The sequence below is a fragment of the Centroberyx affinis genome, unplaced genomic scaffold (genome assembly GCF_046629955.1).
Source record: "Centroberyx affinis isolate AG114_WGS23_722 - 3 ecotype Tasmania unplaced genomic scaffold, CSIRO-AGI_Caff_v1 ptg001570l_1, whole genome shotgun sequence".
Classification (NCBI taxonomy): Eukaryota; Metazoa; Chordata; class Actinopteri; order Beryciformes; family Berycidae; genus Centroberyx; species Centroberyx affinis.
The window spans coordinates 80,001-107,738 of record NW_027280021.1 but is presented as its reverse complement, the minus strand read 5'-3'; the positions used below and the strand labels follow the sequence as shown (position 1 = coordinate 107,738).

The window sequence follows — 27,738 nt, the reverse complement described above, 5'->3', positions numbered from 1 at the left end:
CGGCCCCAGTCGTCTATCAGCCTTCTATCAGCACCTAGCGATAATGATAATTTTATTTGCACTCCATGAGTCACACAATGGCAGACGAGCCCATTAAAAACTTGGCTTTTAGAGCAAAACACGGGGGCCGCTTCATCATTAAACATTACTGAGGACCGCACCGATGTTCTAATGTTGCTAGAGGTTTTGTGTTTTCCGCAAAAACAAAGCCGTCCCTCTAAAAGCATGTTAATTGCTGGCTCGGATAGTATGTGCGAGGTGAGAAGTTATTTTGACAGGGTGAAACACTGAGGGTGTTGACATTTATTAGGCAGCTTGGTCGGATCTAAACAAAAGGCAAAGTGTCAAAACAGTGTTTATTTTTCAGGTCATTTGCTCTAGAATGTGTTAAAAGCAAGGGCTGGTGGCTGAGGATAAAAGAAAAAGAATTCCTAGGCTTTTAGGATGAAGCGAGCAGTTGGATTTAGAGAACACACACTTGACAGTTGGATTTAGAGAACACACACTTGACAGTTGGATTTAGGGAACACACCCTTGAAGATCAGTTGGATTTAGGGAACACACCCTTGAAGATCAGTTGGATTTAGGGAACACACACTTGAAGATCAGTTGGATTTGGGGAACACACCCTTGACGATCAGTTGGATTTAGGGAACACACACTTGACAACCAGTTTGATTTAGGGAACACACACTAGACAATCAGTTGGATTTGGGGAACACACACTTGAAGACCAGTTGGATTTGGGGAACACACATTTGACAACCAGTTTGACTTGGGGAACACACACTTGACGACCAGTTGGATTTGGGGAACACACACCAGACGATCAGTTGGATTTAGGGAACACACACTTGAAGACCAGTTGGATTTAGGGAACACACACTTGAAGACCAGTTGGATTTAGGGAACACACACTTGAAGATCAGTTGGATTTGGGGAACACACACTTGAAGACCAGTTGGATTTAGGGAACACACACTTGAAGACCAGTTGGATTTAGGGAACACACACTTGAAGATCAGTTGGATTTGGGGAACACGCACTTGATGAACTGTTGGATTTAGGGAACACACACTTGACGATCAGTTGGATTTAGGGAACACACCCTTGACGATCAGTTGGATTTAGGGAACACACACTTGAAGACCAGTTGGATTTGGGGAACACACACTTGACAACCAGTTTGACTTGGGGAACACACACTTGACGACCAGTTGGATTTGGGGAACACACACCAGACGATCAGTTGGATTTAGGGAACACACACTTGAAGACCAGTTGGATTTAGGGAACACACACTTGACGATCAGTTGGATTTAGGGAACACACCCTTGACGATCAGTTGGATTTAGGGAACACACACTTGACAACCAGTTTGATTTAGGGAACACACACTAGACAATCAGTTGGATTTGGGGAACACACACTTGAAGACCAGTTGGATTTGGGGAACACACACTTGATGATCAGTTGGATTTAGGGAACACACACTTGACGATCAGTTGGATTTAGGGAACACACACTTGACGATCAGTTGGATTTAGGGAACACACACTTCAAGACCAGTTGGATTTAGGGAACACACACTTGAAGACCAGTTGGATTTAGGGAACACACACTTGACAATCAGTTGGATTTAGGGAACACACACTTGATGACCTGTTGGATTTAGGGAACACACACTAGACAATCAGTTGGATTTAGGGAACACACACTTGACAATCAGTTGGATTTGGGGAACACACACTTGACGACCAGTTGGATTTAGGGAACACACACTTGACGACCAGTTGGATTTAGGGAACACACACTTGATAACTAATGCGATTTAGGGAACACACACTTGACCACCACTTCCTGTATGTTTTTTTTCCTGCTCAACCCTCATTGGCTATTGCTGGACTCCGAGTGGTTGTCAAGACTTGTCCCGATCGGATCATAAATATGAAACATGTTTGAAATAACGGTGACGGTCCTGATGGTCTGGATCAGGCCAGCTACACACTAGAGGATCATCAAGCTGATCAGAGGGAAACTACATCTGCATCTCAGTCATCCAAACTAAAGATGCGGAAGTTTGCCAAAGTGAGGAACGTCACGGCACGCAAATCAATTTTCCCGTTAGGGTTAGGGTTACCCTAACCCTAACCCTCCTACAGCAAGTTATTCCAAGACAAAACCCCCCCCGTTCCATCATCTCGGCGAGTACGACATTTGTTTTGAATAAAATGCAACATGAATTCCCCCGTAAAATGTCACTGATCCCTTTTTGTTCACTGCCATTTTCAACGCTGCTGCTTTCTCATCACGGCGCTATCTTGTTTGTAATGAGGATGCAGATCAGAGGTTTCATTAGAAGGGGAAAAAAAACAACAACAAACAACAACAACAAAGAATGAGCTGATGCTAGAGCTTCGCCTCAGCTAAACTTCAAATTAAATGTAATTTCAGTGCAGCTTAGTGAAAGTTAATTAATGGTTTTGGTTCGTTGTTAGCGACTGAAAGTGGATTGCTTTGTGCGGATTGATTGAATCCTGAAATTGAAATGACCCTATGGGCTGTAATAGGATGGACAAAATTGTGGCATTGTTAGAAGAGTTAAAGAGATGATGCATTCAATTTCAAAATAGACACTTTAAAGCTCAGGATTTGGGATTTATTGCCATATCATATTGTTGCCAGCGCATAAAAAACACCAAACCTCCCAATCATTTCGCCTAAATGAAAGCATAGACAGGTTCCATCCGTACAATAACACCAACAACACATACCTGGTTTCTGGTTGAACAAATTCTGGATGCTCGCCCTCTTTGTCCCTCTCTTTTCCTCACCCTATCCGCAAAAACACACACACACACACACACCCACACACACACACTCCTACTGTTCGACACAACAATCAAGCGGTAACACCTGCTGAGAGAGTTGAATCTCATTACTTTCAATTACATCGCCGAGCGCCGCGATCCCCGGCTGTTTAATATGTGGAGTTGACTATTCCCCCCGCGGAGAGGAGACGCAAACAACACACACACACGCGCAAGTACGCACAAATACACACCCCCACCCCCCCCGCTGAGGAGCATAAACACTATTAGAGACAATAGAGGGGAAGAGAATTGAGCTGATTTGATTGCTGTTATTTATATTCCACCTCAGAGAGAGCGAAACAATTAAAGCTCACTGTGCCGTCAACAGCGGCTATACTGTGTCTTCAGACTCCTTTTTTGGAATTTGAGGTTTCCCATGATAGGAAAGTTGAAAATTAGGCACAGAATGAGCACAGAAGTAGCATCAGACGGGACAGACATGACATCACAAAGTTGAGGATCTAAAATGTATTGGAATCGAAAAAAGTGTGGCTCAACCGAAGAGGTGGTAATCATGAAAAATGACTCTCGCAACAGGGAGTGTTTTTTGGATACATCAGCTAAAAAGCCTCTATCCTGCTGGCATGAATGAAGAATGTAATTTGATCCCTTTTCTATAAACATAAGTCGAGTGACGCTATATCTTCCAGAGTGTTTTCTGTTCCTGCCATTCAAAAAAAGTTCAAAAAGTTTAAGTTACTTTGTAAGGAATTAAGAAAATTGTTCAAATTGCATTATACCAAATTAGTAAGTGTGGCTTTGATAACAGATGTAGCTTTGGAGCCTTGATTATATTTACATGTTTAAAGGTTTTTGCCAACTATTTGTTTTTAACTGATTTATGAATGGTGAGAAACCTGAGGCCCACAGTGATAGCCATAGTTGTTTTGGAATATGCTTTGTGAATAATGCTAATTTTAAATATTGTTACTTCAGTATGTCTAACTGGATGGTGGATGTACTTCCCGATGAAATTGTTGGCAATGCACAGTATTGACTCTGACAGTATTGAATTCTATGTGATTCCATTCTATGTCATGTGTTTCCATGTGATTACAACACAACAATGATTAGAAATTAGGTTCACCTGGCAATCTACCTGTCCCCTATAAATAAGGAAAACGTTCTGTGACAGATGAACAATTAAATCAAGTGAATGATACATCTCTGAGTGCGACCATCTCTTCACGAAATGGTTCTATGCATCTAGGATAATGCACCAGGTTTTCAGAGCCCAGTGGCATCCCTGCAAACAGAATCAGGTTCCCTATGATATCCATACTCTAAGGCACCAAGCGTCTCTGTTTTCAAGCTTTCTCCCAATCCTGTCCCTTCTCCTTTATCTTGCTCCCGCTGCGGCTGTGTTGCATTTCCCTCCGCTCCGCACATTGATTTTCACAAAAGCAATCTATCCGTCCGGGTTTGCGAGATGGAGGAACCCCCCCACCGAATATTCCAAATATTATTTTTTTTTCCGTTTCGCCTCATTTTGTCCCGAGAACGAAAAAAAAATCCCAACCTCGTGAACAGTTTGTGTGGAAGATGGCTGTTGGAGATACAGAAATGACTTTTTACAACTCCTTTTTTTATGTAATGATCTTTTATCAGTTGTTTATGACTTCCGTTTTATGGTTTACTTGTTTCTTGACTTTTTCGACCTGTATATATCTTGTTATATATGCTTTAGTCCTTCACATACTGGGCCTCATTCACAAAACTTTTCTTAAATTGATCTTACTTTTGTTCTTAAGAAACACTCCTACACGAAACCAACGTGGGATTCATGAAGCATGCGCAGAGTCTCGATTTTTGCATATTCCAGATGTATCTGATGATGAATGCCATTACTGGAGTGGCTGGAGAATGGCAAACAGACCCAAGAAGAAAAATTCAAACTCTGAAATAGAAGCGTTGTTGTCGGGAGTGAGAGAAAAAATATATATATATACTTTTTAAAAGTGTAAGCGGTGGAGTGACAGCAACTGAGAAAGAAAACATGGCAAGAAATTGCTGATGCTGTCAATGCTGCAACATCAGAAACACACACCTTGAATTGAATGAAAAAGAAACGGTTTGACTTACAGTTTGAATCTAAAAAGCGAGGGCGATAGTCTAATTCCAAATAGATGCAGTTTATTAGCTCCAGAATGTTTGGGGAAATATTATGGAGACTGTGCTGTCAGGTGTCCACTCATCAGCGGAGTTGGACACTGGTTTAATTCAAGCAGCATCTCCAGCATCTCCTGAGGGTTTATCAGGTGTGTCATTAGCAATGCGGTCAAGGCAGAACCTCTATCACCGAGAGACAGTTAGAGAGACTAGTTAGTCTTGAGACTCTGACAAATGAATTGAATGTTTATGGTGTGTTATTGTTTGCGATTTAAATAGGGGAAAGCGTTTGGAGATGGTGCTTTGATGCGCACAGTCTATTGCTCCTGTGGTAAGATAAGCTAGAACTTTATTGATCAATTGTGTGTGTGTTTGTTTGCATGCCATGTGCTATACTTAGACTTATATTATCATAAGACAAAGGGCCTCCATGTGAAGTTACGGCTTAAGTCTCAGGAGTCAGTATAGGAGCTTCTTCCTCCTCGCCAGTGACGCCCAAAAGGGTTAGGGTTAGGGTTAGGGTCCGCGACGGAGAGTCCTCCTCGAGTTCACCCGGGGCAAGCTCGGCTCCCACCTGAGCACCAGGAGAGCGTCCTGCTCCAGCTTCCTGACGCGCACCTGGATGTTTAGCTCCCAGGCCGGATTGGCGGGATCCTCGTCTCTCCCCCCCCCCCCGGATGGCGTCCCTCCGCAGCCCTTCCCGGAGGGTGTTGCTGAACTCCTTTGAATCAGACGAACAAATTTAGGCATCAAAATACAACTTACTGGGCAGTTTGCTACACTTTAAATATCAAATATCCAGAATTACAGTAAAAGTGAAATACAGTAAAAATCACTTTACCTTTATGGGGCTATAAACGATGCTGCCATCATCTATAAGCCAATCCATGGCTGAAATAAAGTAATATGAAACGCTGACAACAGTGTAGTAGTAGTAGTGTAGCTCGTAAACAGTTGTTTGTTTAGGTACTGCTGAACTGAAGGATTCTCAGGTTACACAGGTACAGTGGGACTTTTACATTCAGAATCTATGTGATTCTTATTAAAGATGTAGAATTCAGCCATTTATGATGCAATGTGGAGGTGAAGGGACCCACAATACTACTACTACTGCTTCACTATTGCTACCACTACTATTGCCACTGTTGCTATTACTATTATTACTACTATTACTATTATTACTACTACTGTTACTACTATTGCTACTACTTTTTATATTTATTTTTTTTTGGAAGGATTTTTTTCTTCACAAACACAGTCAAAAAATCAATATGAAAAAGAAAAACTTGTCCTCCGTATTTTCAAAAGGAGAATTACATTCTGTCTCACCCCCGACCTCCATCACTTCACCCCCCCCCTCCGTTCCCACCACACACACACACACACACACACACACACACCCCACACACCCCTTTCTCCTTTCCCTCTCTGGGCAACATAAATAGAAAAATACAAGAAGGAAAAGGAAAAAAAAAAGTCTGCACACGTGTTGACTAAAGCAAAAACTAAAACAGCCCACAATATATGATGTCAAGTAAAAATATTGTTCATGATCCCAACTGTGTGTGTGTGTGTGTGTGTCCATATACATGTTCATGTGGGCATGGTGCAATACATGCATGCTGAGCAACAACACCACTGACAGGGGATGAATACAAGACCAAAAGTCCTGTCAAAGAGGCATCCATCTCAGATTCTGCCGTAATAAATAAATAAACAGTACAGCATGATTACTCCATATTTGGAAAAAGGCCGTCACACCATCAGTGCAACAGTCAAACAATAACAACAGGCTAGCTTCTGCAGGATCAGTCTGCACCTGTCTGCGATCCTGTGTGTTCATGTCTAAGTCCCTCGGTTTGCCTGAAATTGGCTTTTCAATTATGTTTGGGACATTTCGGGGGCGTTTACCACTTGCTGTGGGCGTGTCATATGGGCGTGGCCTGCAGTGAGCTGGGTTGTGGCTATCAATGTGAGGCTAGCAAGTGTTGGGGCGGGAACCTGACCAACTAATTGAGAAGAGGGCGGGACTAACAATACACTTCCTGGTGGTTGCAGTGGTGGAAGAAGTACTCTGATCTTTTACTTGTAAAAGTACCAATACAGCAATGTAAAAATACTCCGTTACAAGTAAAAGTCCTGCATGAAAAATCCTACTTAAGTAAAAGTACATAAGTATTAGCAGCAAAAATGTAGTTAAAGTATTAAAGTAAAAGTAGTGGTTTGGTCCCTCTGACTGAGGAGTAAAAAAAAAGCAAATAGAAAGTAAGGTAACAAATATTAGATTGGGAAAGATCCCACTTTGTGTCTTAAGTTGTCTTTAGGTAGACTTTAAGATGCTATTCAAGGTGCTGGCAATGCACTTGGAAGCAGTCCATCCACACATTAACACATTTTCATCAGAGGAACAAACTGGCTTCATTAAAGGGAGCCAATCATTTTGAACAAGTCTTGTTTTTCTTCTGTAACCTACAGTGATTTCCTCTCTACAGTCATTAACCCTCCAAGACTCCAGATGTAGTAATATGTTTACTTGGGGAGGTGTTTGATTGAGTCCAATGGCCATATTCTTTGCCGCTGTCAGCATCTGTCATCAGAAAGCACTTATTCTCAAATATGCAATTGTTCCATCACAGGTGCAGTTTGGAGTGAACCCCCTGCTCCCTCATAGCCAAAAACGTATGTAGGAATTTAACATACATATAGAAAAGTAACTAAAGCTGTCAAATAAATGTAGTGGAGTAGAAAGTACAATATTTCCCTCTGAAATGTAGTGGAGTGGAAGTATAAAGTAGCATCAAATGGAAATACTCAAGTAAAGTACAAGTATCTCAGAATTTTACTTAAGTACAGTACTTGAGTGAATGTACTTAGTTACTTTCCACCAGGGAAAACAGATTTTTTTTTTCAAGCTTTAAGAAGAATAACATAACATCTCTCAGCCAGAGAGAAATGGAGGGAGCAGTGGGAGATTTCCAAGAGAGAAGAATCCTACAGTGTGCTAAGACGGATATGAAAGTGAAAATATCTGTTTGTTCAGGGTTTAGTGAAGATAGGTTTCCTGGAGCTCCAAACATGGCAACCAAATAACAAGACTTGATTTCAGCCTGGTTTATATAGATATATATATCTAAAAAAAAAAAGGTGTGTGTAGATTTGAACCCCAGGTCAAAGGGCAAACATATGACTAAGGTTACAGGGTGTCTAATGGCATCTTTCCTATGTATTGTCAACATTTAAACAGATACATCAACATTTTTGATTAATTGCTATCTATCTGTATTTGTATTTGACTAATCTATTACTAGAAATGTGGAACTGGTTTGTTTGGGCTAATTGGTCTTCGAGCACAAGAGATGGGAGGAGTTTACCTGTTGGATATGATTCTGAACACCTGTGTCTTTGTACACACCTATGTATTTAAAGCAATATTCCACTTAGTTTTAACATGGGGGTTATTTGGCTCTTGCCCACCATGAAAACCACAATATAAACTAATCACCAAGATCAGATGCAGCTGGACGAGTTTGTAGTGTTAGGATTTTTACTTCTCATTCATTTGAATGAGGCAAGAAAATAACCTGAAAACTGACATTGAACATGTTGGTGAACAGATAAAGCCTGTGTAAAACCTTGAATTGCACAAGCCCCAACCAGGCAGAAGATGTTTCCGTATTGTATTCTGTATTCTGTTTTTCCGAGGAATGCTATGAAAAAAACATTATACACATAGGCGCAGTTTTGAAATACTAGCTTGGGGGGCAAATGCCATGAGGAAAGTGTACATCGAGGTTAACTCTATTGTCAATAGCCGCTGGCTGGCTGTTGAATACAAACTTATTATAACACACATAGGCCTATATTATTAAAAAGTGCATTTCATTTATATAAACAGAATGGAACAATTACGCTTTGTGCCAGCCAAATGTTTCCCAATAACTCTCTAAAATTGCCCACACCAGACATATTTACTAAGAGACACGCTAATAAATACCATGCGCAAAAACTCTCTTTCTTTAGTGCCGGATTTCTCAAGACCACTTATGCAAATCAAGTTAGTCCCACTCTTCCAATTGGAATACCTGGTGTGCAATATACTGTAAGAACTGAGTATGCATGTCTACCAGGTGAAACATGCAGACTGCGATTTGCCGCTGAAGCTGAACCTGTGGCTGGGAGTTTTTGTTTTTTATTTCATTAAGCGGTGAAAAATAATGATCGTTATGATTAGTGTTATTATTAAATGGCAATTGGCAATCTATAAATTCTTTCAATCTCATCCTCTGATATTTGAAAGAGAGTCATTCTCAAATGGAGCCTACCCTCTCTCTCTTTATTATGTCTCATTCTTTCATATTTTCTCTCCTCTGCATGTCGTGCCTTTTGAAAAATAACCCAGCAGCCGTGGGTTCCTCATGTTTAGGATGTGCTTCCTCAGGCTTGCCACTCTTCAAAATATGATTTGGGTCCAACACACTAAAACTCTCCCAGGTGTCTGCCCCATTTCCATGCACAAAATACTTGGGCTACAGGTTAGTAGATCAGAATCTGCACTTTTTATTCACGCAACTGGATTTGCTGGTGCTGTTTTTTCGGCTGGTATAAATCCATTGGCATGAGAACAGCCACTGTTTGAGGAGCAGAATCATACTGTGCTTGTTTCTCCAGTGTATTATTATAGAACAATGCATGCTAAATGACATTGCGTTGTTAAATTATGTATGTATGTTTAATTCCTACATACGTTTTTGGCTATGGGGGAGCAGGAGGTTCACTCCAAACTGCACCTGTTGTATTTTAATTGTATATTTGACAATAAGTGCTTTCCGATGACCCTGATTCTGACAGCGGCAAAGAATATGGCCATTGGACTCAATCATACACCTCCCCAAGTAAACATATTACCACTTCTGGAGTCTTGGAGGGTTAATGACTGTAGAGATAAAATCACTGTAGGTTACAGACAAAGCAAGACTTGTTCAAAATGATTTTCTCCCTGTAATGAAGCCAGTTTTTTCCTCTGATGAAAATGTGTTAATGTGTGGATGGACTGTTTCCAAGTGCATTGCCAGCACCTTGAATAGTATCTTAAAGTCTACACAAAGACAACTTAAGGCAGAAAGTGGGATCTTTCCCAATCTAATATTTGTTACCTTACTTTCTATTTGCTTTTTTTTTTACTCCTTTGTAAAGTGCTCTGTAATTGTGTTAGATAAATAAAGATCATTACTATGATTAATATTTGCTTTTGCTGGAGGATAGTGGTACTGCCTGAGATATAATCCTCACTTTTTGACATGAGCAGGTGCAGGGAAAGCCTGTTTTGACCCTTCAAAATTGTCCGTTTTGATGCATCAAATACATTTGGCTCAAATCTGCTTTGCCTCAGTTCATGCCCCAGGGGCAGTTTGACCCTTACTCTTTCCTCCTGCCGGGCCACAGAGGCCTGTATACCCCCTGTCGCTAGCTGATGAGCAATCCTCAACCATGATAACAGGGTCGTGACGGCCCTAACTGTGTCACACTATCCCCACGTCACCAAGTCCCTCGGGTGACAGCTTCTATTTGGAAGCGTTCACGCATTCAAACGCCTTTGAAGCCACCAAGATGCCACGATTGAAGTTTTCTGTACACTTTTATTCCTCCTGATCCACTTTTTTTTTACACTTAACACACATGCACAGTTCAGGTTTCTCAGCAAAAATCCAGCAAAAAAGTACTTGTGTCCCACTTCACATCGTTCCATACACTTGACTACAGGTACTGACATCAGAATTCACGAACTCTGCCAAAAGTCATTGCCAAACCCCCGAGTTCCCACGTAGTATTTCTACCCAGAAAACTGAGGTAAAACAGTATTTTCTAGTAGTGTTTACCACCTGGACGCTCTTATCAACCGTCTTTGAATGCAGCATCGGTGCTGGACAACGGGTCGGTGCGGTTGCCATGCCTCCCTGGGGGACGGGCGGGCGGACGGACACGGGAAGATGAGGGGGTAGGAGAGTCTCCGGGGAATGAAGGATTTCCTCTAATCTTCCCCCTCACGCCCAGAGAATTGCCCACGCCGCCTCCGCCTGTCTGCCCGACTCTTTTCTTATTCTCTTTCCCCTCACTCAGCCTTGTTTAAAATCTCACTTACTCTCTGTCTCTTGTCTCCCCCTCCCTTTTCTTCCTCTCCTCCTTCCTACAGGTCCCCTCCATTACCCGGTCCGTGGGCCGTGACAGGATCTTGGCGCTCCGCCAGCAGACTCAGTTCCTCTGGGACGCCTACTTCTCCTCCGTAGCCAAAATCGTCTTAACTACACTGGAGGTGAGCTTGCCAAAATAAGTCTTAATGGGAGTTTTGGATGTCGTTTCGGGGGGGAGAGAGCTTTATTTAATCAACCGACCTGCTGCATTCATATTCTGCAGTGCGCAGTCCCACGGTCCCTCCGCCTCGCCTCCCAAAGATAAACTCTTCCAAAGAAATCCTTCCCCAGTTCTCACTATCCAATCATATTTTTTTATATCTTTATTTATTCAAGGAAAGTGAAGCGAGCGCTACAATTTTTTTCAGCAACATCCTGCTTCACAGTCACACATTTTCACACATTCACACTGGGAGCTGCCCAGTACAACCACAGTCTTCTGGTGGTGGTCTATTCTAATGGTGGAACAGAGGATTACCCATTCCCTTGGTAAACATGAGCGTGCTGTGCTGTAGTCTACTGGCATCCTGATACAGGAGTTATAGGCACTGAAGTTCACCTTTTTCAAACAGTTACCTCTCACTGTTATTTGGAGCTGCCAATGTGCAAAGTGGCCTAGTGCAGCTTTAAATTGTGAGAATTTTTGGAGTCATTCCTATGTTCCCAGGGTCCTATGTTCCCCAGATTTATATGGCACATAATTGGAACATGACAAAGGGTCCTATGTTCCCAGGGTCCTATGTTCCCCAGTTCTACATATGTGCTCTCCCATGGTCCTATGTTCCCTAGTTCTAGGGTTAAGGTTAGTTAGGGTTTAGGGTTAGGTTGGTTTAGGGTTAGGGTTAGGGTTAGATACCTTCAAAATCAAATAAAATGATAACCATTGGTTTTGTTGTGTTCATGTAGCTGTTTTGAAGCCTTGTTCCAATAAAAAAAACTGGATAATATTTATGAAATATTTTAACCTGAAATGGGTCAAATTTGACCCGAACACAATAGGTGGGTTAATGTGTGTTAACAGAATATTGAACTGGTGAATTTAGGACCTTGGGAACTTAGGACCCTGGGAACATAGGACCTTGGGAACTTAGGACCCTGGGAACTTAGGACCCTGGGAACATAGGACCCTGGGAACATAGGACCCTGGGAACATAGATACGAATTTTTCAGGCTCCACTCTTACATTATTGGCCAGTTAAAGAAGAATGAGCTAGAACTAATGGACAACACTAGAGGTACGATCTGCAAAACAGAGGACCCAAAGGTAGATCTAACACCTAACCCTTTCCACTCGGCATTCACCTGCATCCTGGTCGAGTGAACTGTAATCAGATGCATAAAATCCAGGTGTAAATGCACCCAAGATGCAATGATGGTCCAATTTGGACTTTGGACAAAGTGTAAATGCGATGTGTTTCCAGACAACTAATAGAAATAGAAAAAAGAAACAAAAACAGCTAGGTAGTAGCATAAGATGAGGTGTTTACTGTCAATATTAGGACACAAGCGATGCACAAGGCAATCTGCATTTTGATGAAGGACAGTGACATTGATTTTAATGTGTGTGCCCGAGACATGCATTTTAATGTCTAGACACAATCTGAATACGAGACACATGTTAATGCCAGGTGGAAAGGAGGCCTGTGACTTTGTGCAGCCCTCGGGTTAGAGAGGCGAGAGAGTGTTTGTGTGGGTGTGTGTGTGCTCTAGGGACTAGACAGCTAGAGCTGGCTCGTCAAATGACCTCGCTCGTCAAAGTGAGGATGAACTGGCCTTGGGGCTGTACAGTAGCCTACCTCCAACTCATTTGATTCTCCATTGTTTTTAGTTCACTTCCTGACAGAGTTCTTCCCCGGGGATTATCGCCTCGCTCTGTACCATCTCTGAGTAGAGAGAGAGGGGATAATAAACTGCTTTATCATCATCATCATCATCATCATCATCATCATCACCTTCACAATCATCATTACAAAGAACAACATCACCATCATCATCACTATTATCATCAGTACAATATCATTAATATAATTAGTATCATCATCATGACATTCATCCTCATTACATCATCACAATCATTACATTCATTATCATCATTATCATCATCATCACTATTATCATCATTACAATATCATTAGTATCATCATCATCATCATCATCATCATCATCATCATCATCATCATCATCATCATCGTCATCATCATCACAATCATTGTAATCATCATCACAACAGTCATTGAAATCATCATTATCACCATCATTGAAATTACAATCATCATAATCATCTTTATCTTCATCATCATCAGCATCTTCATCATAATCACTGTAATTGCCATCATTACAATTATCATCATCATCATTATAATCACTGTCATCATCATCATCACAGTCATTGAAATCATCATCACAAGCATCATTACAATCACCATCATCATCATCATCATCACTGTAATTACCATCATCATTTCAATCATTATTATATCATCTCATCAATCTTTACAATCATCAAAGCCGTAAACCATTATAATCATCACTTTTCGTCATCATCATCATCATTACAGTATCATTACAATCATCATTATCATTGTCACCATCCTCGCCCTTTCATTCTCTCTTTACCTCTCCTTTCTCCTCAAGGAGCCATTTTAGTCAATTATATTTCATTACCAGTCAATTATATTGTTTAATTGATGAGAAAATATGATTTGCCAGTAGATGACTGGGTAATGGGTAATGATAATGGTGAATGGGTAAAAATAAACAGCAAGGGAGAATCAAGAAGTTGTTTTACCATTGCAACTGAATAAAAAAAAGTTAGTTTTTTTTTATTTTATGGCCATAATACATTTAAAGATACGGATGAATACATTTTACTTAAAACACCTGATGTGGCCAGGTTTATTTTTGGAACTATTTCAGGTGAGCAACCCCGCTGTGCAGGGATATTTAGCTGTACAGGCCCACTGCCTTCACTTTCTATGGAACCAGGGAAAGTAATCGCTGGTAGTTCACAACAATGCATTATTTTTGTATCATATTTCATGTAAATATTACCAATCTCCTACACAAGACTTAGCCGCAAACTGTATCATTTAAGATTATTTAAGATTATTTACCATTTAGCTTTGGAGCTGCTATAAGTTCTCGTTTTCTGTGTTAGCATGGAGCCTACTGTCGCTCAATATAATGTATGCTAAAGAGTTAGCATGGAGCCTACTATTGCTCAATGTAGTGTATGCTAAAGAGTTAGCATGGAGCCTACTATTGCTCAATGTAGTGTATGCTAAAGTGTTAGCATGGAGCCTATTGTCACTCAATATAGTGTATGCTAAAGTGTTAGCATGGCACCTACTATCACTCAACATAGTGTATGCTAACATGCTAGCATGGAGCCAACAATCTGGACACATGCATGATTTTGGTGTCTATATTCTCACCACTTAACAGGTAAATGGACCAATATCCAAAAACTTTGTGTTTTCCTTTAATATGCTATGTTCACCTTTAGAACCAGGTTAATAATATAACTATTTCACACCATTGCAGCAAAAAAAAAAAAACTGTTCTTGAACCACAGCATAAACATGGACCTTAGTGATTCCACCAAATGCCCGTTGCTAGCAGGGTATGAAATTAGACTGAGGCCCACTGACAGCCATTCACTGCTGTCCAGATGTGCTAAAAACTCAGAGCCAGCACGGCATCAAGCTAAACGGGTGAAATGAGGCGTTGTTGATAACTGTAGTGGCCCACACTGAGAGTCTGACAGTTGGTGCCAGGCAGTGTGCATGTGTGTGTATGTGTGTGTGTGTGTGTGTGTGTGTGTGTGTGTGTGTTAAGAGCTAGCTGTAAGAGCCAAGCCAATTCTCCACAGATCAGTAGACAGCTCCGGAGTCAGAGAGAAAAGGGAAAAACAGAAAGCTTAAAAATATTGTTATTCTATATTCTCTTTCATAGAGAAAACATACTCGGTATTTCTATGTGTATTTGACTATGCATGTCAGTGGAATTCAGTCATTAAGCAGAGGTGGAAAGTACTGAAACATTTCACTCAGGTTGAAGCATTCTTATGAAAAAATTAAAACACAATTAAATTAAAATTATACACAATTCAGAGTGGAATTACTTGTCTAGATTGCCTGTGGTCCCTGCAATCAATAATCAAATCAAATCAAATAAATTAAAATGAAATAAAATAAAAATAAAGATCTGTCTTTGTCAGCCTAAGGTTTGGAGATGGTCCTGATTTAATCATCCTGCAATTTATTACTTACTTTGAATTTCATTAGTCTGGGTTTCAGTGGAGAATTTTAGTGTCCCATGATGGTCTAAATACTGATTCAGAGGCTTTTCCACCCTGACAAAAATACAAGTCTGTCGAATACTTATTTTTTTTGGCATGAAACACACACACACACACACACACACACACACACCGCCCCTATGCCTGAGTAGCTAATGCCAATCAGAATACACTTTTGTAGTGTGAAAAGAAGTGAATTAAGCCATCACACCTCGATTAGTCAGATGGGGAGATTTAGTGCCTGAATTGGTGACAAGTGGAGAAAAAAGAGATGAGATGTGACGAGACGAGACGAAAAGAGAAGGGAAAAACAGAACTAGAGGTTGTTAACTTTCTTCGTGAAATGGTGAAATCCAGCAACCAGTGAGTCATCCCAGCTGAAATGATCATCCCGCCGCCAGGGTGTCATTCACCATCTTTCATCTCCCTGAAAATAAAATGAAACCTCAATGTGTGTGTGTCACTCTTAATCTTTCATCCCTGCCTTGATATAGAGAGAAATGTGTGTGTGTGTGTGTGTGTGCACAGTGTATCTGCGGATCCTTAAAAAGTCTGTTTATCATTTTTAAACATCAGTATTTTCCTCTCAAATGAATAGTGATACCTTGGTATAATTACCGTAAACAAATGAGACCATGGTCGAGAGAATTAGTAGCCTCTATCTCATGCTAGTGGTATTGTCAGTGCTAGTGTTTCTCAAAATTAAGACTACATTTCCCATAAGCCCCATGGCTCCCTGTCCCCCATCCCCCTCCCTGAAGAAGATAAACGTGTTGGAAGTGATTTTTCCATTGGCCTTTCTCTCCCTCTACCATTTGCCATATGGGTATTTAAGCCTATTTTGTACATTTTTCCTATCAAATACTGACATACGCATATTATCAACACTAACATAGTTGAATACTTTGTTAAACTTGATCTTAAAGGCAAGATTTGGAACCATGGAACCTGACAAACTTTTGCAATTCAAACAGTAGTTCTCTTTCATAGAGCTGCAAAGCCTATCATTCATAAACCTAATGATTTCTTTTACTTTAGAGCATTGCTTTTTAGCTCTGTATAGGACAATGAGATTGAAAAGCTACCACAGGAATGTCATTTAAAATCAAAATAGATATAAAAATATAATAGGAATGTTCACTCGTCTGTCCATGATGAATATGAATAATTGAAACCAAAAGCAATATGGAGAAGAAGCCATTTTTCAGAAGGTGATTATGAAGAGATGGGGTCATTCTCAGCTACTGTCTGGGCAAGAAAAGGCTTCGCCGGCCAAGCGAAGACACTAATAGAGTGTTAATGCAGTGTTAAGGCAGTCTAATCAGAAAGCAGCTAAGACCTTCAAACATAATATCTAACTCTAAGGTCCGTAACTCTAAGGTTCTTTCCAGTGTTTTCAGAGTTTGCAAAAATGTTCACTCAAAAAAGTGGAAAATATAAAGTTGATTATCCAGAATATCCTGACCAGGATCTGTCTGTTATCCCCGTTAATTACAATAATAATCTTTATTCTTATAGCGCTTTTCAAAACAGAGTTTACAAAGCTGCTTTACAGATAAAAGAACAGCAAAGGAGTGAAGTAAAGCAAAAGATGAATAAGAGAATAAAAGGAAAGGAGAATAAAAACAAGCAGGAGAAGATGAAACCATTCGGAGCATCGATAAACAAATGAATAAAACTTGAATATATATAAAATATTACAAAAATACAAAAATAGTTTTAGGAAGGGATTTAAAGAAATCTTAGATTACAGTAATACAGGTTAATAGTACAATATACATAGTAGTAGTGTGTGTGTGTCTGTGTGGTGTCATATGATAGGGGCGGGGAGCAGTGTGTGGCTGACAATTCCTAGTTGACTCATTTTAATATAGGAAGGTGTATGTATGAAATAAAAAGGCAAAGAGGGAGAGAGAGCAATTACTGAGCTAATCACCTCTCTCTTTTTCTTTCACACCTTCTTCTGTTCTCCACCCATCTATTCGTCTACCTCATACTTTTCTTTTGTCTCCATTTCGTTCCCTATTATCTTCTTTCTCTCTCGTCTCTCGTTTGGCCCTTCTATTTTTAAATTCATTTTTTTTACCTCGCCTCCATCTTTTGTTCCTTCCCCTTCTCCCCACACACCTTCTCCTCCTCCTCCTCCTCCTCTTCCTCCATCCCTCTCTTCTTCCCACCCAAGATCATCCAGGACCGAGTACACTCCCATGTGTCCAGAAACCGCTTGCTGTGGAATTCCCTACCTGGCGGTCTCTACGCTTTCCCCCAGTTCTCAACTGACCCCGCCCTCTTCCCATTTTACTACGCCATACTGGGTAAGTACTGAACCTGGCCTCATTGTGCTTTAGATCAGTGATTCTCAACCTTTTTCATATCAAGAACCCCTAACTTAGTCCACATCAGTGCCACAGACCCCCATTTGATGAGATTTTGTCTCTGGAACCCAAATCTGAGAATATTTTTTATTGTTACACACAGAATTCCATGGCTATCTGTATTGTAGGTAGAGAGGTAACAGTGGATTTGCTGGGGGCCCCTTGGAACTCCCTCAAGGACCCCTGGTGGTCCCCGGACCCCACGTTGGGAACCACCACTTTAGATAGCCCAAATGGCCTCGAGATGTCGCTGTCGTTCATTTGTTTTTACTTGCATCTTGAGTCCGAACGTGACCCATTCGAAACCTTGGAGGAAATCTTGACCGCCGAAGATGGGATCCGATGTGATGGCCTCCTCCTTCTGCATATACAAAACAGATATATGGGGAAAAATATCAATATATGTGGAAAATAGGCAAAAGTTTGATTTCAAAATCAACAGAGAACAACTCAGAAACCAACCACTCCATGTCCAATTCCACTATTGACCCAACTGTGGAGATGCTGTTCCCCTTGGTCCCCATCTCCACTAACCAAATTTAAAAATAAGACTGATATGCGGTTCAAGCATGCAATTCCTAATTTACAAGGCCATAATGCTGTATCATACAAGGCCATGTATTGGCTTTGTTTGGTTTGTTTGATCTGCGTATAACTCATTTGAAATTTGGCGCGTGCTAGAGGCAGTTCTGGGTCATGGAGAAGAGTGCGTACGCAGTAGGGTGAATGTTGACTTTGACATGGACCTTTTCATTTCTGAGATTCCATTTGTGGATTTTAACAACGCAATCAAACTTCTGAGTGCCTATTTTTCATGTGTATAAGTTTTATATTTACTCGAGGAGGGTATCGCATCAGAACCCGTCTTTGACCAGTCGCTCCTTGCTGCTTCGGAATGTGGTCAAGATTTCCTCCAAGATTTTGACAGATTTTTGTTTTGAAAGTCTGGACAAATATGGTTCTTCAAGACCAAGTTGTGATGATCTGCTTGTTGACAAATGCTTTGATTAGACTCTTTACTAAGGGAAAAATCTGATGATTTGGTGAAAACTGCGCTCCCTGAAAGGTAGTGAGGCATTTCCTGAGGTTTAAGTGTGGAAAGGGGTCAAAAATTGCAAGCCGCTGCAATATTTCACAGGGAAGTGTTAATTTTGCAGAATTAAAATTCCTGGGGGGGCTGTCCTATACTTCAAAAAGTGTTGAATCTGAATTTGCCCTTTAAGCAAAGTTTTCTGTTTTTTTGTGTACCCAGTACACCGATGGCACCTTCGATTATAATACAGTAACCCCTATGAGACCTTCGCCTGGTATTTATCCAGGGCCAATATCTGCAGTGCCATTAACCTCTGGATGTCAGCTTGTGGTCTGCATCCGCACGCAATAGTGGCTTGTGCCACAGCCCGGAGAAAGAGGTTGTAAGTGGAAGGGAAAACAGAGGAGGGGGGGCTACAGTATAGATGACATATCAATCCTCCCTTACTGCTATAATTACACCATGCCAATGTTTCCACCTCTTTGGCTGAAGGTGCTGGGATGAAATACTGCAGACTCTTGGGCGTCTGCACATGATTTAAAGCTACTGGCCTATAGTTGCCACCACACCCATCTAAAAGAATTTCATTAGCATTGGTGCATTATTTGTGCTATATGGAGATTCAGTCAGAGGCCTTCCAGATCCCACCAAGAAAATATTTCTGAGTTAAAATAAATAATAGCCGAATAAAAGTTACATTCAAGTGTCAATCCGTAAGATTCTTGCTTTTCTTTTTCTTTTCTCAATTTTGTCTCCATTTTTGGTGCTCAGCGCTCTTTGCTGTGTTGTTTCTGCTCTTCCCAGAGATCACCTGTCAATCAAACAGTGTGTCCAGTACTGTGACGTCTTTTTCCTTGGAGTTTCTGTCGATGCAGTTTGAGTTTCTGTAGGTGGCGCTCTTTTCTTTGTCTGTTCAGCCACGGTGGCTGCTCATGCTACCTACCCAGTTCTTCTTTTTATTCCAAACAAACAGAGTTCAGAAACTTTGGTGAAGCTGCAGAGAAGGAGGGATGAGAGAGAGCGAGTTGATGTGTGTGTGTGCATAGGCGTGTGCAGGTGTGTACGCGTGCAGACCGGACCGATTCGCCGATAGAACGAGGCCGTAACTCAGATGGATGGTTCGCCTTTCTCTGAGGAATTGTGGACACGGGAGGGATAGAGGGATGAAAGAAGGGAGGGATCGAGGGACAGAAGGCGAGATGGGGCGGGCTTGGTTTATGTCACCGCAGTAAATCACCATTTTAGTTCGCTGCCATCTTCGACGCTCCTGCTGGGGGAATAACTTGTCGCCACTCTGGTAACTTTCCGGAACTTTGGATGGCGAAGCGGTCGTTTTGAAAAAGTTTGGCTTTCTGCTTATAGGTGTAAGAAAGTCTTTGTTTGATAGTTTTAGCTACCGCTTTATTGTAGTTTGTGAGAAGTTATACAGCTATGGGTGCTGTGGAGCGACTTTGGGCCGTAAAGATAAAAATTTTGTGACACATAGTATACAGAGTTTTTCAAATCCTTGTGAATTGGCTTAGTTTACAGCAGTTTGCAGCAATAACCTCGGCGAAGAGGGATTTCAGAACATGGAATGAAAGCCTGCAAGTGAAGTGTAATGTATGTGCAGGGATCTGATCGGCTCCTGTCGGATCTAAACACAGCCACGTCTCGAAAAATCAACAAAATGGTATATCAGCCTGGGGAGACACAGATGGTTTGTGTGTGTGTGTGTGTGTGTGTGTGTGTGTTCACTGCCCAGTGCGTTTCCAGTGGAGCGTCTAGATAGTTTGGCAGCTATATCGCACTATGTTCATGGATGCACATGCCCACACACACACACATATATATACACACGCTGGCACCCCTATCATGTGCCTCTCAGGCTGTTAACTCCACAATCCGCTTTCAACTGGCTTTAAAGCCGCATAGGACCTATGAGGACATGCCAGCGCAGAGGAGGGTGCAAAGAACAGGATTTCACTGTTTAAAAAAAGAAAACGAGAGAGAGACAGAGAACAAGTCAGATATTCTATTTGTTCACGTCCCTGTAAACGTTGTAGATTAGTATTCGGTATAGATTCATTGTCACTAGTTGTCCATTTCGGAGTCATTCCTATGTTCCCAGGGTCCCATGTTCCCCAGTTCTAGGGTTAGGGTTAGGGTTAGGGTTAGAGATCTTTTGTTGTGTTTATAGCTGTTTTGAAGCCTTGTTCCAATAAAAAAAACTGGATAATATTTATGAAATATTTTAACTTGAAATGGGTCAAATTTGACCCAAACCCAATAGGAGGGTTAATGTGTGTTAACAGAATATTGAACTGGGGAACATAAGACCCTGGGAACATAGGACCCTGGGAACATAGGACCCTGGGAACTTAGGACCCTGGGAACTTAAGACCCTGGGAACATAGGACCCTGGGAACATAGGACCCTGGGAACCTAAGACCCTGGGAACATAGGACCCTGGGAACATAGGACCCTGGGAACTTAAGACCCTGGGAATATAGGACCCTGGGAACATAAGACCCTGGGAACATAGGACCCTGGGAACTTAAGACCCTGGGAACATAGGACCCTGGGAACATAAGACCCTGGGAACTTAGGACCCTGGGAACATAGGACCCTGGGAACATAAGACCCTGGGAACTTAGGACCCTGGGGACATAGGACCTTGGGAACTTAGGACCCTGAGAACATAGGACCCTGAGAACATAGGACCTTGGGAACTTAGGACCCTGGAAACATAGGACCCTGGGAACTTAGGACCCTGGGAACTTAAGACCCTGGGAACTTAAGACCCTGGGAACATAGGACCCTGGGAACATAGGACCCTGGGAACTTAAGACCCTGGGAACATAGGACCCTGGGAACTTAAGACCCTGGGAACATAGGACCCTGGGAACATAGGACCCTGGGAACTTAAGACCCTGGGAACATAGGACCCTGGGAACATAGGACCCTGGGAACTTAGGACCCTGGGAACTTAAGACCCTGGGAACATAGGACCCTGGGAACATAAGACCCTGGGAACTTAGGACCCTGGGAACATAGGACCCTGGGAACATAAGACCCTGGGAACTTAGGACCCTGGGAACATAGGACCCTGGGAACATAGGACCCTGGGGACATAGGACCTTGGGAACTTAGGACCCTGAGAACATAGGACCCTGAGAACATAGGACCTTGGGAACTTAGGACCCTGGGAACATAGGACCCTGGGAACATAGGACCTTGGGAACTTAAGACCCTGGGAACATAGGACCCTGGGAACATAGATACGCTCCCGTCAATTTCTATGCAGAGGAAATGTTACCTCAGTGTCAAGCAAGATCAGAGTTTTAGTTCTACAAATATGTCTTGGAGGCAGAGCCGCTCCAGAGGCAGAAGTTAAACCTCAGTGGGCGGGGCCAAATAACCCCAGTTTTTCCTGGCTTACACTGAAGCCCAGTGGCAAAAGCAGAGGGTTAAGAGAGGAGGTAGCTAATATTATGAAACCTAGCGCTCTTGTTAGTGAAGAAAATATATATTTCTGCCTCCAGCACAGCTCGGCCTCCAAAAAATGTTTAACTAAAACTCCAATCTGCCGGTGTCAAGGTTGACGTCTGACTTCGTGTTGTCTTCAGAAAAGTGCGATGGAATAAACAGAGTTCGGTCTTTCTGTTTCATTACAGCTAGGCGACGGTTTCATTTGGTATTTGACTCATATGATGCGGAACAATGGATTCCTCGCCCTTGCTCTCACACAGAAATGTCTCGTTCTGCGCTTGGCCACTGTGTCTGCAACTCTTTTCAAGGGTCAGCAGGCCAGTGTCTGGTACAGTACTCCTTTATTGAGACCAGCAGATGCTATAGAGTGAGGGCTAATGAGATACTGACACTTGTCCCCAGGCAGTCAGAGGAATACAGAAAGGCTTCCACTCGCCAGAACCATTCAGTTTACTGAAAATAGCAGCGGTGCAGTGTTCATTTTGCATGCAATGATCCTGCGGCTTTATGAAAAAAAGAATGAATCAGAATCACTTCGGTAATCACTAAAACTTAGTCACTAACAAAAAGTTAAATAAATGTACAGGAATTTGTGCAGAGACAAGCTGACAAATTATACTTACACAGTACATACTGACAAACGTCAAGGACAACAGGACTTTACATGTAGTGCAAAGTGCAATAGACCAGTGGTTCTCAATGTGGGGTCCGGGGACCACCAGGGGTCCTCGAGGGGGCTCCAGGGGGTCCCCAGCAAATTGATAAAGTGTTAAACTTCACCATTATTTCATTTACAAGAAGTTAAAACAATTAGAGAATGTAGAAGAATGACTATTTTGGTCATAGTTTCACTGTTATCTCTCTACCTACAATACAGATAGACATGGAATTCAGGACAAAATCATATCTGACAATGAAAATATTCTCAGCTTTGGGTCTGAGGGACAAAATCTCCAGAATCACTGCAATAGACAATAGACAATTTCTGGACACTAAACTAATCATAACACTTACAATTCTACATTAACATAAACTACCTCCAACTTTGTGTTTTTTTGCTATGATTGTGAAATGTGTCATTCTGCTTGCAGTGCAATTAGTGAATTGCTGTTTATGTTTTTTTTTAAACATATAATTACCATAGCTTGATCACAGTGCAGTTTTAATTAAAGAAGAGTTATTGCATGCTACTGCAAATCTATTTGCAGTTTGAATGTGAGCTTAATTTTGCTGAACTTGAAAGTTCATATTATATTATTATTGAGTATCCATACCCTTGGGATGGATAGAAACTGAAGGATGCTGAGTGATTTTCATTTCTCCATTGAGGAAACTGATTTTTTTTTCTGTCTCACCAAAGGTTGAAGGACTTCTCAAGCCTTTGATTAACGTTCATTTAATGAGTTACTTGAGCCATGCTTTCCATTCAGTTAATAAATTGCACTGCCATAGGTTATCTAAACCTATCATCATAAACACAATGATAGGTTTTAGGTAACTTTGGACACAACAACGTCTGCAAATATTCATGTGGAAGTGGCAATTAAAGAAGCGCATGTCATTTCATAAAGACCAAGGAGTAGCTCTTTCCAACAAAAACGCAGTGTTCTGCAGAAGGAGCGACCCTGTTTCTTTGACCACCACAAGGGCACACCTCGTACTTCCATAAATAGCCCTAAGCCCACCTGAGATGGCTGGTCTGGGGGCCCGGTGTCAGAGAGATGGATAGAGCAACACTAAAGAGCACTCTGTCTCCACTTAAGCATGAGGATGCGTATTCCCTAATTCCCATACCCACATACCAACGCTTGCCATGCTATGTGCCTGCAATCCTCCCCTCCTGTGGTGCGCTATGTGCTTAATATATCTTATATGTGTACTTTAATACAGTGATTCTTCACTTTTTTCATATCAAGGACCCCTAACTGAGTCCACATTAGGGCCACGGACCCCCTATTTGATGAGATTTTGATGATGGTGATGAGAATATTTTTATTGTTAGATATGATTTTGTCCAGAATTCCATGACTATCTGTATTGTAGGTAGAGAGATAACAGTGAAACTATGATCAAAACAGTCATTCTTCTACATTCTCTAATGGTGTTCACTTCTGGTAAATTAAATAATGGTGAAGTTTAACAATTAATCAATTTGCTGAGGACCCTCTAGAACCCCCTCAAGGACCCCTGGTGGTCCCTGGACCACACGTTGAGAACCACTGCTTTAATATATGCATGTGTTGCCATATTTGCCTAATTACCTATTTGCTGTATACCTGCAACCCTCATCTTCTTTGGCAATGTTTTGAGCTGCTCACATAGGGTCATTTACCTTTTAACAACCTTTTTTGAAGATGCAATATGTGACATTTTGAATCAATTTATCATTGTCAAATTAAATGTGACACCTTGGCATAATTACTGTAAACAAATGAGACCATGGTTGAGAAGATTGGTAGCCCCTATCTCATAGCAGGTTTATTGTTAGTACTAGGTTTCTCAAAATTAAGACCACATTTCCTATATGTCCCGTTGCTTTCTGTCGCAAAGAGGTTTTTGCTACTTATCCTCCACTGATATCCCTCCGGTTGCGTTTGTTTTCTCTTTGGCTTTACTGAAAGATCAGCCTTTCACTCCTTCCACCATCTGCTGTTGCCAGAAACTCTGAAAGCTTTAGCTCTGTTTGCTCTGGAAGAACAGCGAACTCTTCCTGTTTTGTGCAGTAAAGCAGTCTCCCTTGGTGCCGTAAAGCAGATTTCCCGCCAAATCCGATCCAGTGACACACAATGTAAAATGCAGTGTAGAGGATACGTCTCAAAATTAATGTGGTGATGATTTATTGAGGTTAAAATACATAGAGGGTCTAGAAATGGTCTTTTGTCTTCTGTTACTATATGCTGCCTGTCGGCCCCACTTTCTCCCTGCTCTCTATATCTCTACTATCCAAAGGTAGGCCATGAAATGATTCACTTTTTATGAAATAGAAAATGTCTTCAGAGGGTAAAATCCAATTGTAGAAGCCGCTTTTATCCAAAGCTCCGTAATATACGATGAGCGGATACATTTTTTTGGCGTAGCCTGCCTAAGGGGGAATCAATTCCTCAACTCTAGTGCCATTTACCCATTGAGCCACTGTATGCTGGAGATTACTCACAGACGGTAGTAATTTAAAGTTTGGTTCTACTTCGTGAGTTATCTCTTTTCGGCTTGTACAGTTCATTTGTTTGCCTCAGTAACATGCCGGAGAATAGTGCAGCAAATACTAACAGGAGTGGGTTACGTGGTTGTAGAAAAACGAATGGCTCCTTACAGGGACAAATCGTCATCATTCATAATTCACTAAAAGAGCCATTCAAAGCAAACTATTCACTCCCAGATTAGACATGTTCATCCATACCCAGTCATGCGAACCGGGGGTATATATCCTGTCAGAAAGATGGATGAGGGGTACAGTGTAGAGCACTCTGTGTCCACTTAACCGTGATGGAGGTTTATGGAGAGCTGGATCTGCGCAAATCTGCCTTAACCTAAATACGGTTTACCCATGACAACTGTTTCTAAAGTGTGTGTGTGTGTGTGTGTGTGTGTGCATGTGTGTCTGCAGGTAAGAGCCCGTCCCAGCAGTTCACAGCAGTGATCCATACGGTTACTCCTCTGCAGTCCCAGATCTCCCCTGTGGTGAAGCTCATCATTGCTGTAGCTAAATCCAAGTTCTGTGCACAGGTGAGAATTATACAAGTATTTGCACACCTCTTTATGGTTTGTTGCTGTTTTTTTTTTTTCTTTGTGTGTGTAAAATCAAATCTGCAAAAAGTCAAGAGGTCCCAATTTTTCCGATCTTTAGGACCTTTAAGCTATCTGCATTGGTCGCTGTGGTAACAACAAAAAGCTTTGAATGCAGAATGATGTATCATCTTTGCCTTCAAGCCAAAGGACTGTCTAGTCGCAGTGCAGAATTCCTCCGTCGCAGCAGGGAACATCAGTGACAGAGGAGATTGATATATGCAGCAATGTTTCGTTCTCCATTTTGGTGTCTGGCACTCTGGATGTGTCGCCAGCGGCATGTTTCGCGCTGCGAGTGACGTAGAGGACAGTTTGAAAACCGGCTTTGAATGGCCAGAGTGGTCAGACTGAAACGCGTCTGTAGAAATCCGATTGGAATCAGTTGAATCACATTTGAAACCACATATGTATGTGGCTTAAAGCTGATTTGCAAAAATCGGTTTCTATGTGTTTTATTGCTGTACAGACTTGATAAAATCAATCTGACTCCAATCTGGATATTCCAAAAATCTGATTTGGGCTGGCAGTCTGAACATAGCCTTGAATTTTAAAGTGGTTTACTGTAAGTTTGCCGATGTGTATTCATAATGTACTCACAGTTTGCTTATAATGGCTCATAATGTACTTCAAGTAAAGCAAAAGTGGTCAAAGGGAAATTCCATATTGCTGCTAAAAGACAATAAGATTCTGTACAATCCCACGGTGCATTTGTGGTGACAACATATAAACCTTTAAATTCAAATGTTCGCAAACCACCAGGAGCCAGGCATGAATGCTGCCATAGTGAGAACACTACAAAACTGAGTATACAATGACAAGCAGTGTGGCTACAAGTATGTTGTGTTTGGTTATGTTGTGTTTGGGTTCTCCAAAGGAAACAGATTAAGGCTCTTTCAATTTCTGACAAGGCAAAAGCACCAAGACAGGCCTGGATTAATAGCTGGAAATAAAAGAGCAGCCAGAAAAAACAAGTGGCTTGATCCATTTACCTGATGGTCTGGCTCAAGAATGACAGCCAACAAATCACCACTGTCTTTCTGTGTTTACATGATTAAATGATAGTAAGTTGATTAAATCAACCTTACTTTACTGACTACTTTCAGCTCTCCAACTCTCTCTTCTAATACTGTCAACAAGTGTTTTCTATATGTAGATGAACATTAATTATTTGAAATTACAGACACAACCATTACTTGTGATATTAATTAAATATTCCTCTGAACATCAAAACAATCATGTAAGAGTGATGTGCTGGGAAAAGCAACAGAATAAGAGCTAAGGAGAGAGATAGAAGGAATTTATTGCATAAGCAGAAGCACAACAATGAGCTTTGTTGTGAAATCCCGTTGTTGTCATATGATCATAAAAAGATTTAGCTATATATACTGTATATTGCCTTAACACGCTGAATCGCAGCAGTCCACGCAACTAATAGATGAAGAACCGAGAAGTTAATTGTTCTAATGATAATGAGCATGCTAGCATAATTGATAGGAATTGACTCTGTGTGTTTTGTCCATATAGATTGTGGTGTTATGGAACTGCGACAAGCCTTTACCTCCAAGGAACAAGTGGCCCTCCACCAGCGTGCCTCTCACTGTCATTG

The 27,738-nt window shown here is 41.4% G+C and overlaps 1 protein-coding gene across 1 annotated transcript in view; it reads left to right on the top strand.

The window, feature by feature from the left end:
• LOC139650896 (exostosin-1a-like) overlaps positions 1–27,738 on the top strand; it is a 77,091-nt gene that overhangs the window by 13,958 nt on the left and 35,395 nt on the right. Inside the window, exons 4-7 of the mRNA XM_071527683.1 lie at positions 11,173–11,292; positions 17,653–17,785; positions 25,954–26,072; positions 27,657–27,738. The exon at positions 27,657–27,738 is cut by the window's right edge and continues 14 nt beyond it. Of these exons, the coding sequence (XP_071383784.1) occupies positions 11,173–11,292; positions 17,653–17,785; positions 25,954–26,072; positions 27,657–27,738 (454 nt within the window). The remainder of the gene's footprint in view (positions 1–11,172; positions 11,293–17,652; positions 17,786–25,953; positions 26,073–27,656) is intronic.